This window comes from Scyliorhinus torazame, chromosome 6 (assembly GCF_047496885.1).
Source record: "Scyliorhinus torazame isolate Kashiwa2021f chromosome 6, sScyTor2.1, whole genome shotgun sequence".
Taxonomy (NCBI): domain Eukaryota; kingdom Metazoa; phylum Chordata; class Chondrichthyes; order Carcharhiniformes; family Scyliorhinidae; genus Scyliorhinus; species Scyliorhinus torazame.
The window spans coordinates 15,729,855-15,745,824 of record NC_092712.1 but is presented as its reverse complement, the minus strand read 5'-3'; the positions used below and the strand labels follow the sequence as shown (position 1 = coordinate 15,745,824).

General features: G+C 48.7%; 1 protein-coding gene across 5 annotated transcripts in view; it reads left to right on the top strand.

Moving 5' to 3' along the window:
* The window catches only part of hsf1 (heat shock transcription factor 1), a 179,781-nt gene extending 164,236 nt beyond the window's left edge, over window positions 1-15,545 (top strand). For all 5 annotated transcript variants that reach the window (XM_072507971.1, XM_072507969.1, XM_072507968.1 and 2 more), the window contains 2 exons: window positions 11,266-11,332; window positions 14,764-15,545. In XM_072507971.1, the coding sequence (XP_072364072.1) occupies window positions 11,266-11,332; window positions 14,764-14,975 (279 nt within the window). In that variant the 3' untranslated portion in view covers window positions 14,976-15,545. The remainder of the gene's footprint in view (window positions 1-11,265; window positions 11,333-14,763) is intronic.
* Window positions 15,546-15,970: the final 425 nt, after the last annotated feature.

Sequence of the window (15,970 nt, the reverse complement as noted above, 5' to 3'; positions counted from 1 at the left end):
GACAGGACTCCTACTCTCTGTATAACTCCACACGGAGCTGAAATAAGCCCACACCAGACAGGGCTCCTACTCTCTGTATAACTCCACACGGAGCTGGGAAATCAACCCACACCAGACAGGGTTCCTACTCTCTGTATAACTCCACACGGAGCTGGGAAATAAACCCACACCAGACAGAGCTCCTACTCTCTGTATAACTCCACACGGAGCTGAAATAAACCCACACCAGACAGAGCTCCTACTCTCTGTATAACTCCACACGGAGCTGGGAAATCAACCCACACCAGACAGGGCTCCTACTCTCTTTATAACTCCACACGGAGCTGAAATAAACCCACACCAGACAGAGCTCCTACTCTCTGTATAACTCCACACGGAGCTGGGAAATAAACCCACACCAGACAGGGCTGCTACTCTCTGTATAACTCCACACGGAGCTGAAATAAACCCACACCAGACACGGCTCCCACTCTCTGTATAACTCCACACGGAGCTGGGAAATAAACCCACACCGGACAGGGCTCCTACTCTCTGTATAACTCCACACGGAGCTGAAATAAACCCACACCAGACAGGGCTCCTACTCTCTTTATAACTCCACACGGAGCTGAAATAAACCCACACCAGACAGGGCTCCTACTCTCTGTATAACTCCACACGGAGCTGGAATAAACCCACACCAGACAGAGCTCCTACTCTCTGTATAACTCCACACGGAGCTGAAAATACCCACACCAGACAGAGCTCCTACTCTCTGTATAACTCCACATGGAGCTGAAATAAACCCACACCAGACAGGGCTCCTACTGTCTGTATAACTCCACACGGAGCTGAAATAAACCCACACCAGACAGAGCTCCTACTCTCTGTATAACTCCACACGGAGCTGAAATAAACCCACACCAGACAGAGCTTCTACTCTCTGTATAACTCCATACGGAGCTGAAATAAACCCACACCAGACAGAGCTCCTACTCTCTGTATAACTCCACACGGAGCTGAAATAAACCGACACCAGACAGGGCTCCTACTCTCTGTATAACTCCACACGGAGCTGAAATAAACCCACACCAGACAGGGCTCCTACTCTCTGTATAACTCCACACGGAGCTGGGAAATAAACCCACACCAGACACGGTTCCTACTCTCTGTATAACTCCACACGGAGCTGAAATAAACCCACACCAGACAGGGCTCCTACTCTCTGTATAACTCCACACGGAGCTGGGAAATAATCCCACACCAGACAGAGCTCCTACTCTCTGTATAACTCCACACGGAGCTGGGAAATAAACCCACACCAGACAGGGCTCCTACTCTCTGTATAACTCCACACGGAGCTGGGAAATAATCCCACACCAGACAGAGCTCCTACTCTCTGTATAACTCCACACGGAGCTGGGAAATAAACCCACACCAGACAGAGCTCCTACTCTCTGTACAACTCCACACGGAGCTGAAATAAACCCACACCAGACAGGGCTCCTACTCTCTGTATAACTCCACACGGAGCTGAAATAAACCCACACCAGACAGGGCTCCTACTCTCTGTATAACTCCACACGGAGCTGAAATAAACCCACACCAGACAGGGCTCCTACTCTCTGTATAACTCCACACGGAGCTGGGAAATAAACCCACACCAGACACGGCTCCTACTCTCTGTATAACTCCACACGGAGCTGAAATAAACCCACACCAGACACGGCTCCTACTCTCTGTATAACTCCACACGGAGCTGGGAAATAAGCCCACACCAGACAGAGCTCCTACTCTCTGTATAACTCCACACGGAGCTGGGAAATAAACCCACACCAGACACGGCTCCTACTCTCTGTATAACTCCACACGGAGCTGGGAAATAAACCCACACCAGACACGGCTCCTACTCTCTATATAACTCCACACGGAGCTGGGAAATAAGCCCACACCAGACAGAGCTCCTACTCTCTGTATAACTCCACACGGAGCTGGGAAATAAACCCACACCAGACACGGCTCCTACTCTCTGTATAACTCCACACGGAGCTGGGAAATAAGCCCACACCAGACAGAGCTCCTACTCTCTGTATAACTCCACACGGAGCTGGGAAATAAACCCACACCAGACACGGCTCCCACTCTCTGTATAACTCCACACGGAGCTGGGAAATAAACCCACACCAGACACGGCTCCTACTCTCTGTATAACTCCACACGGAGCTGAGAAATAAGCCCACACCAGACACGGCTCCTACTCTCTGTATAACTCCACACGGAGCTGAAATAAACCCACACCAGACACGGCTCCTACTCTCTGTATAACTCCACACGGAGCTGGGAAATAAACCCACACCAGACAGAGCTCCTACTCTCTGTACAACTCCACACGGAGCTGAAATAAACCCACACCAGACAGGGCTCCTACTCTCTGTATAACTCCACACGGAGCTGAAATAAACCCACACCAGACAGGGCTCCTACTCTCTGTATAACTCCACACGGAGCTGGGAAATAAACCCACACCAGACAGGGCTCCTCCTCTCTGTATAACTCCACACGGAGCTGAAATAAACCCACACCAGACAGAGCTCCTACTCTCTGTATAACTCCACACGGAGCTGGGAAATAAACCCACACCAGACACGGTTCCTACTCTCTGTATAACTCCACACGGAGCTGAAATAAACCCACACCAGACAGGGCTCCTACTCTCTGTATAACTCCACACGGAGCTGGGAAATAAACCCACACCAGACAGGGCTCCTACTCTCTGTATAACTCCACACGGAGCTGGGAAATAAACCCACACCAGACAGGACTCCTACTCTCTGTATAACTCCACACGGAGCTGAAATTAACCAACACCAGACACGGCTCCTACTCTCTGTATAACTCCACACGGAGCTGGGAAATAAACCCACACCAGACAGAGCTCCTACTCTCTTTATAACTCCACACGGAGCTGGGAAATCAACCCACACCAGACAGGGCTCCTACTCTCTTTATAACTCCACACGGAGCTGAAATAAACCCACACCAGACAGGGCTCCCACTCTCTGTATAACTCCACACGGAGCTGGGAAATAAACCCACACCAGACAGAGCTCCTACTCTCTGTATAACTCCACACGGAGCTGGGAAATAAACCCACACCAGACAGAGCTCCTACTCTCTGTATAACTCCACACGGAGCTGGGAAATAAACCCACACCAGACAGGGCTCCTACTCTCTGTATAACTCCACACGGAGCTGAAATAAACCCACACCAGACACGGCTCCCACTCTCTGTATAACTCCACACGGAGCTGGGAAATAAACCCACACCGGACAGGGCTCCTACTCTCTGTATAACTCCACACGGAGCTGAAATAAACCCACACCAGACAGGGCTCCTACTCTCTTTATAACTCCACACGGAGCTGAAATAAACCCACACCAGACAGGGCTCCTACTCTCTGTATAACTCCACACGGAGCTGGAATAAACCCACACCAGACAGAGCTCCTACTCTCTGTATAACTCCACACGGAGCTGAAATACACCCACACCAGACACGGCTCCTACTCTCTGTATAACTCCACACGGAGCTGGGAAATAAACCCACACCAGACAGGGCTCCTACTCTCTGTATAACTCCACACGGAGCTGAAATAAACCCACACCAGACAGAGCTCCTACTCTCTGTATAACTCCACATGGAGCTGAAATAAACCCACACCAGACAGGGCTCCTACTGTCTGTATAACTCCACACGGAGCTGAAATAAACCCACACCAGACAGAGCTCCTACTCTCTGTATAACTCCACACGGAGCTGAAATAAACCCACACCAGACAGAGCTTCTACTCTCTGTATAACTCCATACGGAGCTGAAATAAACCCACACCAGACAGAGCTCCTACTCTCTGTATAACTCCACACGGAGCTGAAATAAACCGACACCAGACAGGGCTCCTACTCTCTGTATAACTCCACACGGAGCTGAAATAAACCCACACCAGACAGGGCTCCTACTCTCTGTATAACTCCACACGGAGCTGGGAAATAATCCCACACCAGACAGAGCTCCTACTCTCTGTATAACTCCACACGGAGCTGGGAAATAAACCCACACCAGACAGGGCTCCTACTCTCTGTATAACTCCACACGGAGCTGGGAAATAATCCCACACCAGACAGAGCTCCTACTCTCTGTATAACTCCACACGGAGCTGGGAAATAAACCCACACCAGACAGGACTCCTACTCTCTGTATAACTCCACACGGAGCTGGGAAATAAACCCACACCAGACAGAGCTCCTACTCTCTGTATAACTCCACACGGAGCTGAAATAAACCCACACCAGACAGAGCTCCTACTCTCTGTATAACTCCACACGGAGCTGAAATAAACCCACACCAGACAGGGCTCCTATTCTCTGTATAACTCCACACGGAGCTGGGAAATAAACCCACACCAGGCAGAGCTCCTACTCTCTGTATAACTCCACACGGAGCTGAAATAAACCCACACCAGGCACGGCTCCTACTCTCTGTATAACTCCACACGGAGCTGAAATAAACCCACACCAGACACGGCTCCTACTCTCTGTATAACTCCACACGGAGCTGAAATAAACCGACACCAGACAGGGCTCCTACTCTCTGTATAACTCCACACGGAGCTCGGAAATAAACCCACACCAGACAGGGCTCCTACTCTCTGTATAACTCCACACGGAGCTGGGAAATAAACCCACACCAGACACGGCTCCTACTCTCTGTATAACTCCACACGGAGCTGAAATAAACCCACACCAGACAGGGCTCCTACTCTCTGTATAACTCCACACGGAGCTGAAATAAACCCACACCAGACAGGGCTCCTACTCTCTGTATAACTCCACACGGAGCTGGGAAATAATCCCACACCTGACAGAGCTCCTACTCTCTGTATAACTCCACACGGAGCTGGGAAATAATCCCACACCAGACAGGGCTCCTACTCTCTGTATAACTCCACACGGAGCTGGGAAATAAACCCACACCAGACAGAGCTCCTACTCTCTGTACAACTCCACACGGAGCTGAAATAAACCCACACCAGACAGGGCTCCTACTCTCTGTATAACTCCACACGGAGCTGAAATAAACCCACACCAGACAGGGCTCCTACTCTCTGTATAACTCCACACGGAGCTGGGAAATAAACCCACACCAGACAGGGCTCCTCCTCTCTGTATAACTCCACACGGAGCTGAAATAAACCCACACCAGACAGAGCTCCTACTCTCTGTATAACTCCACACGGAGCTGGGAAATAAACCCACACCAGACAGAGCTCCTACTCTCTGTACAACTCCACACGGAGCTGAAATAAACCCACACCAGACAGGGCTCCTACTCTCTGTATAACTCCACACGGAGCTGAAATAAACCCACACCAGACACGGTTCCTACTCTCTGTATAACTCCACACGGAGCTGAAATAAACCCACACCAGACAGGGCTCCTACTCTCTGTATAACTCCACACGGAGCTGGGAAATAAACCCACACCAGACAGAGCTCCTACTCTCTGTATAACTCCACACGGAGCTGAAATAAACCCACACCAGACAGAGCTTCTACTCTCTGTACAACTCCACACGGAGCTGAAATAAACCCACACCAGACAGGGCTCCTACTCTCTGTATAACTCCACACGGAGCTGAAATAAACCCACACCAGACAGAGCTCCTACTCTCTTTATAACTCCACACGGAGCTGAAATAAACCCACACCAGACAGAGCTCCTACTCTCTGTATAACTCCACACGGAGCTGAAATAAACCCACACCAGACAGAGCTCCAACTCTCTGTACAACTCCACACGGAGCTGAAATAAACCCACACCAGACAGGGCTCCTACTCTCTGTATAACTCCACACGGAGCTGAAATAAACCGACACCAGACAGGGCTCCTACTCTCTGTATAACTCCACACGGAGCTGGGAAATAAACCCACACCAGACAGGGCTCCTACTCTCTGTATAACTCCACACGGAGCTGGGAAATAAACCCACACCAGACAGGGCTCCTACTCTCTGTATAACTCCACACGGAGCTGAAATAAACCCACACCAGACAGAGCTCCTACTCTCTGTATAACTCCACACGGAGCTGAAATAAACCCACACCAGACAGGGCTCCTACTCTCTGTATAACTCCACACGGAGCTGAAATAAACCCACACCAGACAGAGCTCCTACTCTCTGTATAACTCCACACGGAGCTGAAATAAACCCACACCAGACAGAGCTCCTACTCTCTGTATAACTCCACACGGAGCTGGGAAATAAACCCACACCAGACAGGGCTCCTACTCTCTGTATAACTCCACACGGAGCTGAAATAAACCCACACCAGACAGGGCTCCTACTCTCTGTATAACTCCACACGGAGCTGAAATAAACCCACACCAGACAGAGCTCCTACTCTCTGTATTACTCCACACGGAGCTGAAATAAGCCCACACCAGACAGCCAGACACGGCTCCTACTCTCTGTATAACTCCACACGGAGCTGGGAAATAAACCCACACCAGACACAGTTCCTACTCTCTGTATAACTCCACACGGAGCTGGGAAATAAACCCACACCAGGCAGAGCTCCTACTCTCTGTATAACTGCACACGGAGCTGGGAAATAAACCCACACCAGACAGAGCTCCTACTCTCTGTATAACTCCACACGGAGCTGAAATAAACCCACACCAGACACGGCTCCTACTCTCTGTATAACTCCACACGGAGCTGAAATAAACCCACACCAGACACGGCTCCCACTCTCTGTATAACTCCACACGGAGCTGGGAAATAAACCCACACCGGACAGGGCTCCTACTCTCTGTATAACTCCACACGGAGCTGAAATAAACCCACACCAGACAGGGCTCCTACTCTCTTTATAACTCCACACGGAGCTGAAATAAACCCACACCAGACAGGGCTCCTACTCTGTATAACTCCACACGGAGCTGGAATAAACCCACACCAGACAGAGCTCCTACTCTCTGTATAACTCCACACGGAGCTGAAATAAACCCACACCAGACAGAGCTCCTACTCTCTGTATAACTCCACATGGAGCTGAAATAAACCCACACCAGACAGGGCTCCTACTGTCTGTATAACTCCATACGGAGCTGAAATAAACCCACACCAGACAGAGCTCCTACTCTCTGTATAACTACACACGGAGCTGAAATAAACCGACACCAGACAGGGCTCCTACTCTCTGTATAACTCCACACGGAGCTGAAATAAACCCACACCAGACAGGGCTCCTACTCTCTGTATAACTCCACACGGAGCTGGGAAATAAACCCACACCAGACACGGTTCCTACTCTCTGTATAACTCCACACGGAGCTGAAATAAACCCACACCAGACAGGGCTCCTACTCTCTGTATAACTCCACACGGAGCTGGGAAATAATCCCACACCAGACAGAGCTCCTACTCTCTGTATAACTCCACACGGAGCTGGGAAATAAACCCACACCAGACAGAGCTCCTACTCTCTGTACAACTCCACACGGAGCTGAAATAAACCCACACCAGACAGGGCTCCTACTCTCTGTATAACTCCACACGGAGCTGGGAAATAAACCCACACCAGACAGGGCTCCTCCTCTCTGTATAACTCCACACGGAGCTGAAATAAACCCACACCAGACAGAGCTCCTACTCTCTGTATAACTCCACACGGAGCTGGGAAATAAACCCACACCAGACACGGTTCCTACTCTCTGTATAACTCCACACGGAGCTGAAATAAACCCACACCAGACAGGGCTCCTACTCTCTGTATAACTCCACACGGAGCTGGGAAATAAACCCACACCACACAGTGCTCCTACTCTCTGTATAACTCCACACGGAGCTGGGAAATAAACCCACACCAGACAGAGCTCCTACTCTCTGTATAACTCCACACGGAGCTGAAATAAACCCACACCAGACAGAGCTTCTACTCTCTGTACAACTCCACACGGAGCTGAAATAAACCCACACCAGACAGGGCTCCTACTCTCTGTATAACTCCACACGGAGCTGAAATAAACCCACACCAGACAGAGCTCCTACTCTCTTTATAACTCCACACGGAGCTGAAATAAACCCACACCAGACAGGGCTCCTACTCTCTGTATAACTCCACACGGAGCTGAAATAAACCCACACCAGACAGAGCTCCTACTCTCTGTATAACTCCACACGGAGCTGAAATAAACCCACACCAGACAGAGCTCCTACTCTCTGTATAACTCCACACGGAGCTGAAATAAACCCACACCAGACAGGGCTCCTACTCTCTGTATAACTCCACACGGAGCTGGGAAATAAACCCACACCAGACAGGGCTCCTACTCTCTGTATAACTCCACACGGAGCTGAAATAAACCCACACCAGACAGGGCTCCTACTCTCTGTATAACTCCACACGGAGCTGAAATAAACCCACACCAGACAGAGCTCCTACTCTCTGTATAACTCCACACGGAGCTGAAATAAACCCACACCAGACAGGGCTCCTACTCTCTGTATAACTCCACACGGAGCTGGGAAATAAACCCACACCAGACACGGTTCCTACTCTCTGTATAACTCCACACGGAGCTGAAATAAACCCACACCAGACAGGGCTCCTACTCTCTGTATAACTCCACACGGAGCTGGGAAATAAACCCACACCAGACAGGGCTCCTACTCTCTGTATAACTCCACACGGAGCTGAAATAAACCCACACCAGACAGAGCTCCTACTCTCTGTATAACTCCACACGGAGCTGGGAAATAAACCCACACCAGACAGGGCTCCTACTCTCTGTATAACTCCACACGGAGCTGAAATAAACCCACACCAGACAGAGCTCCTACTCTCTGTATAACTCCACACGGAGCTGAAATAAGCCCACACCAGACAGCCAGACACGGCTCCTACTCTCTGTATAACTCCACACGGAGCTGGGAAATAAACCCACACCAGACACGGTTCCTACTCTCTGTATAACTCCACACGGAGCTGGGAAATAAACCCACACCAGACAGAGCTCCTACTCTCTGTATAACTGCACACGGAGCTGGGAAATAAACCCACACCAGACAGAGCTCCTACTCTCTGTATAACTCCACACGGAGCTGAAATAAACCCACACCAGACACGGCTCCTACTCTCTGTATAACTCCACACGGAGCTGAAATAAACCCACACCAGACAGGGCTCCTACTCTCTGTATAACTCCACACGGAGCTGGGAAATAAACCCACACCAGACAGGGCTCCTACTCTCGGTATAACTCCACACGGAGCTGAAATAAACCCACACCAGACAGGACTCCTACTCCCTGTATAACTCCACACGGAGCTGAAATAAACCCACACCAGACAGAGCTCCTACTCTCTGTATAACTCCACACGGAGCTGAAATAAACCCACACCAGACACGGCTCCGACTCTCTGTATAACTCCACACGGAGCTGGGAAATAAACCCACACCAGACAGGGCTCCTACTCTCTGTATAACTCCACACGGAGCTGGGAAATAAACCCACACCAGACACGGCTCCTACTCTCTGTATAACTCCACACGGAGCTGGGAAATAAACCCACACCAGACAGGGCTCCTACTCTCTGTATAACTCCACACGGAGCTGAAATAAACCCACACCAGACAGGGCTCCTACTCTCTGTATAACTCCACACGGAGCTGAATTAAACCCACACCAGATCGGCTCCGACTCTCTGTATAACTCCACACGGAGCTGGGAAATAAACCCACACCAGACACGGTTCCTACTCTCTGTATAACTCCACACGGAGCTGAAATAAACCCACACCAGACAGAGCTCCTACTCTCTGTATAACTCCACACGGAGCTGAAATAAACCCACACCAGACACGGCTCCTACTCTCTGTATAACTCCACACGGAGCTGAAATAAACCCACACCAGACAGAGCTCCTACTCTCTGTATAACTCCACACGGAGCTGAAATAAACCCACACCAGACAGAGCTCCTACTCTCTGTATAACTCCACACGGAGCTGGGAAATAAACCCACACCAGACAGAGCTCCTACTCTGTATAACTCCACACGGAGCTCGGAAATAAACCAACACCAGACAGGGCTCCTACTCTCTGTATAACTCCACACGGAGCTGAAATAAACCCACACCAGACACGGCTCCTACTCTCTGTATAACTCCACACGGAGCTGAAATAAACCCACACCAGACACGGCTCCTACTCTCTGTATAACTCCACACGGAGCTGAAATAAACCCACACCAGACACGGCTCCTACTCTCTGTATAACTCCACACGGAGCTGAAATAAGCCCACACCAGACACGGCTCCTACTCTCTGTATAACTCCACACGGAGCTGAAATAAACCCACACCAGACAGAGCTCCTACTCTCTGTACAACTCCACACGGAGCTGAAATAAACCCACACCAGACAGGGCTCCTACTCTCTGTATAACTCCACACGGAGCTGGGAAATAAACCCACACCAGACAGGGCTCCGACTCTCTGTATAACTCCACACGGAGCTGGGAAATAAACCCACACCAGACAGGGCTCCGACTCTCTGTATAACTCCACACGGAGCTGGGAAATAAACCCACACCAGACAGGGCTCCGACTCTCTGTATAACTCCACACGGAGCTGGGAAATAAACCCACACCAGGCAGAGCTCCTACTCTCTGTATAACTGCACACGGAGCTGGGAAATAAACCCACACCAGACAGAGCTCCTACTCTCTGTATAACTCCACACGGAGCTGAAATAAACCCACACCAGGCAGGGCTCCGACTCTCTGTATAACTCCACACGGAGCTGGGAAATAAACCCACACCAGACAGGGCTCCTACTCTCTGTATAACTACACACGGAGCTGGGAAATAAACCCACACCAGACAGAGCTCCTACTCTCTGTATAACTCCACACGGAGCTGAAATAAACCCACACTAGACAGGGCTCCGACTCTCTGTATAACTCCACACGGAGCTGAAATAAACCCACACCAGACAGGGCTCCTACTCTCTGTATAACTCCACACGGAGCTGAAATAAACCCACACCAGACAGGGCTCCGACTCTCTGTATAACTCCACACGGAGCTGGGACAGACAGCGCTCCTCCTCTCTGTTAAGAAAGCTCGGAAGTGGGCTTTACTTTCAGGGACCATTTATGGATTTGGCAGAAGTGTAATTTATCCACATTACTGACCTGTCATTTTATTGGTTATCTTCACAGATGCAAGATCTAATGGGCTCACAGGAACAGAGAAGTTCAGAGTCAGATACAAGTGCTTTGGACGCAGGTAATTCAGAGACGGACCACAAAAAAATAATCTTTATTGTCACAAGTAGGCTTACGTTAACCCTGCGGGCAGCACGGTAGCATTGTTAATAGCACAATTGCTTCACAGCTCCAGGGTCCCAGGTTCGATTCCGGCTTGGGTCACTGTCTGTGCGGAGTCTACACATCCTCCCAGTGTGTGCGTGGGTTTCCTCCGGGTGCTCCGGTTTCCTCCCACAGTCCAAAGATGTGCAGGTTAGGTGGATTGGCCATGATAAATTGCCCTTAGTGTCCCAAATTGCCCTTAGTGTTGGGTGGGGTTACTGGGTTAAGGGGATAGGGTGGAGGTGTTGGGTTAGGGTGCTCTTTCCAAGAGCTGGTACATACTCGATGGGCCGAATGGCCTCCTTCTGCACTGTAAATTCTATGATAAAGTTACTGTGAAAAGCCCCTAGTCGCCGCACTCTGGCGCCTGTTCGGGTACACTGAAGAATTTAGAATTCTCAGCTGGTACGGGAATTGACCCCGTGCTGCTGGCCTTATTCTGCACCAAAAACCAGCTGTCTAGCCCACTGAGCTAAACCAGCCCACCAAAACATTCTTGAGCCAGAGTGCAGAGAGTGATTCACAAAACTCTCTGGTTTAAGTCTGAATTTCTTCCACTGGTTATGGATTTTTGTGCAAGAAAATACTTGTATTTAACTAACGCCTGTCTCTTCCTTGTGAAGTCGCGAGGTACTTCACAGTCACTCAATTACTTTTAAACTCAGGCATGGGCAAAATAAGTGCACAGCAAGATCCGCATAAAACAGTGAGATGGATCTGTGTTTTGCACGTTTTAGTTGCAGCATCAGTATTCACCAGGGGAACTATCTTGTCATCTTCAAATATTGCACATATACTTCACCGGAGATTTTCTATTACTGATACTTGAATATTGATTAAAAGTTCACGATTTTTGCCATTGATTGTTCACAGTACCCTTTCCTCTGGGCAGCACGGTGACGCACTGGTTAGCATTGCTGCCTCACGGTGCCCAGGCTCGATCCCTTTTGACAAAGCTTTGACAAAGGGTCATCTGGACTCTCAACGTTAGCTCTTTTCCCTCCCGACAAATGGTGCCAAACCTGCTGAGATTTTCCAGCATTTTTTCTTTGGTTTCAGATTCCAGCATCCACAGTAACTTGCTTTTATGCAGGGTAGGTGGACTGGCCATGCCAAATTCCCCCTTAATTGGAAAAAAGAATTGGGTACTCTAAATTTTTTTTTTTTTTAAACAGTACTCCTTCCTTGTATACTATAAATTGCTGTGATTGTTTGAAATCTAGCATTTTTGTCATCTTTATTATTGTCACAAGAAAGCTTACATTAACACTGCAATGAAGTTACTGTGAAAATCCCCCAGTCGCCACATTCCGGCGGGTACACAAGAGGGAGAATTCAGAATGTCCAATTCACCCAACAGCACGTCTTTCGGGACTTGTGGGAGGAAACCGGAGCACCCGGAGGAAACCCACGCCGACACGGGGGGGGGGAATGTGCAGACTCTGCACAGATAGTCACCCAAGCCAGGAATTGAACCCAGGTTTCTAGCACTGTGAAGCAACAGTGCTAACCACTGTGCCGCATGTTTGTTCTGATGAGTGCACGCCAAAAAACATCAGCAAAACGTCACTGTTCAATAATAATACTGATATTACCAATTTTATTCAAGTCGGCAGGCATGGTCTGTTTGAATTGTAATCCATAATACACATGCATTTCTAATACAATCAAACTGGGATCTTTTCGCATTATGCAAACCTAGATGGAGTCTAACCTTAATGTTTCATCCAGAAGATGTCACCTCTGATGGTGCAGCACTCACCTCAGTGCAAAATTTATCACATGCCAAATACCTCATGGTGTTGTTGTATGATGTGCTAATACCTTTAAGGGTGCATGTCTTTAAACTACTGTTGATCATTATCACTTCAACAGGATGACTAGAAGTCGGTCTTTAAGCAGCAGTAGTTGATGTCAGGCATGTGCCTCCCTCTGAACCCACATGGGCAGCACAGTGGTCAGCTCTGTTGCCTCACCGCTCCAGGGACCCAGGTTCAGTTCCGGCCTCGGGTGTCTTTGTGGAGTTTGCACTTTCTCCCTGTGTCTGTGTGTGTCCCATAAACCAAATATGTGCAGGTTAGGTGGATTAGCCATGCTAAATTGCTCCTTAGTGTCCAAAAGGTTAGATGGGGTTACGGGGATAGGGTGGAGATGTGGGCTTAAGTAGGGTGCTCTTTCAAAGGGCCGGTGCAGACTCGATGGGCCGGGTCTATGATTCAATAATCCTTTTGCATGATTCCGTAAGAGTGTAACATGGTGCAATGTCCTGACCCATGTTCCTCCCACAGCTAATATCACCAAAAACAGACTTGATTAGCATTAATTACTCCGCCATGATCGGACTGAATGGCAGCAGAACAAGCTGGAGAGGCTGAACGGCCTCCTCCTGTACCATGTGTTCCTGTGACCTCTGGGACAAACATCTGGAAAGTAAACCATGTTCTGTTCGGTGTGTCAGGATAGTAACGGGAGACTGGGAATCCTGCTGCATTTTCTGCACTGTGCTGTGGAGCTGTAGGGATAGTTTTTCGTGTTATCCTGTGTGTGACAGGGCCCCGTCCTCTGCAGATTGAAGGAGCATGTTCATCCTTTGCATCTTTTTAAACTAAACAAAAGCTTTTTGCGGGGGGGGGGGCATTCCCTGTTCCCTCAAGGCAGTGCCTTGAACAATCTGAGTCGACCTGCCAGATCCGAATTTAAGCACAGCGTGCCAGTTAATTGATCCTGGTGCTTCTCCGTGACTCTGATACCAATCAGAGTCCACTGGTCAACCAATCAGCATTCTCTTTTCATACATAAATTGTTGTTCTCTTGACGGTATTCTTGCAAATTTGTGCTGGTTTATGCAAGATGAAAAGCTTCAGCACCTTGTCTTTTTTTCAGCAATACTCAAGTTCTATACTACCAAACGACTATTAGCACGATCCTACTAATAATAATCTTTATTGTCACAAGTAGGCTTACATTAACACTGAAATGAAGTTGCTGTGAAAATCCCCTCGTCGCCACATTCCGGCGCCTGTTCGGGTACACACAGGGAGAATTCAGAATGTCCAATTCACCTAACAGCACGTCTTTTAGGACTTGAGGGTGGAACCGGAGCATCCGGAGGAAACCCACGCAGACACGGGGCTTTTCACAGTAACTTCATTGCAGTGTTAATGTAAGCCTACCTGTGAGACGAATAAAGATTATTATAATATTATTAAATCCTGTATCTACAGTCTGAATGACCAGGTGCACTATTTGTCACCGTAACTCCGATCACTTTGCTGTTTATCTGGTAACCGCTGCACGATGGAGTAACATGTGCTTTATGCCCTCTCTCTCTCTCTCTCTCTCGTCTAGGAAAACAAGTTGTTCAGTACAGTGCCCCGCCTCTGTTAATGGTCGACACCAACTCCAGCGACATAGGGGACCTCCCCGTCTTATTTGAACTCGGAGATTCTCCGTACTTCCCTTCTGAAGACAACCTGAACTTGGATGCCACAGATGACGACCCATTGTTTCTCTTATCGAGCACTAACCTGTCTCACACACCGGATCCACCGGTCTCCTAACTCCAGGAGTGCCGCCCCCTCCGCATTCCTCCAGCCCTGCCTCACTCCAATTGCTGGACTGCTTGTTCGGGGTACAGCTTTCTGCTGCAGGAGAGGACACAGAATGAGAGTGAAACTGTATCTTTAAATATTTAAATTTTAACCAGTTTGCTTTTCGAGCCTGATTAAATCCTATTGCAAGTACAGAGCAGCCCGGGCTCAAACACGGGGGAGTGTGTCATAGGGATCCTCCTCCTCCTGTTAGATTCCAACTTTCAGTGATTAAGGACGAGATAATTGATTGCAGACTACAATGTTATTGTCTTGTTTCGCCCTCCCTCTTTCAGAGACAGAGAGCAGTTAGACCTCCATTTTCCGAATAACAGGTTTATCGGAGGAAAATTCGAAACCACTATAATGTTTTCGCTGAGTGAAGAGAGATGGTTTTATTATTCTGATTTCTATTTTGCGTTATCTCTCCTCCCCATCCTCTTCCCTCCTCGGTTTTGTATATTTACACTTTAATCCAGTTGCTGATAAGTGAAGATGTATTTTTGATTCGTAATATTAAAAAAGGTTTTTTAAAAAAAAGTTAATATTCTAGCTCATACTCAAAAGCCTGCAATGATGTGGTAGAATGGAGGTTTATTTTTTTATACACTATATTTTGGATGCTTGTAAAATAGTTTTGCAAAGGATCAGAAATTGGAACATGGGGAAAAGGATTGTTGTTTCGACAGAACGGGTGCAACACATGCACACCACATCTCCTTTACTCACACTCGCAATGCACACATTTACACTGGAGACCAGCTCAGTCCCCTGCACCTTTACTCACACTCGCAATGCACACATTTACACTGGAGACCAGCTCAGTCCCCTGCACCTTTACTCACACTCGCAATGCACACATTTACACTGGAGACCAGCTCAGTCCCCTGCACCTTTACTCATACTCGCAATGCACACATTTACACTGGAGACCAGCTCAGTCCCCTGCACCTTTACTCACACTC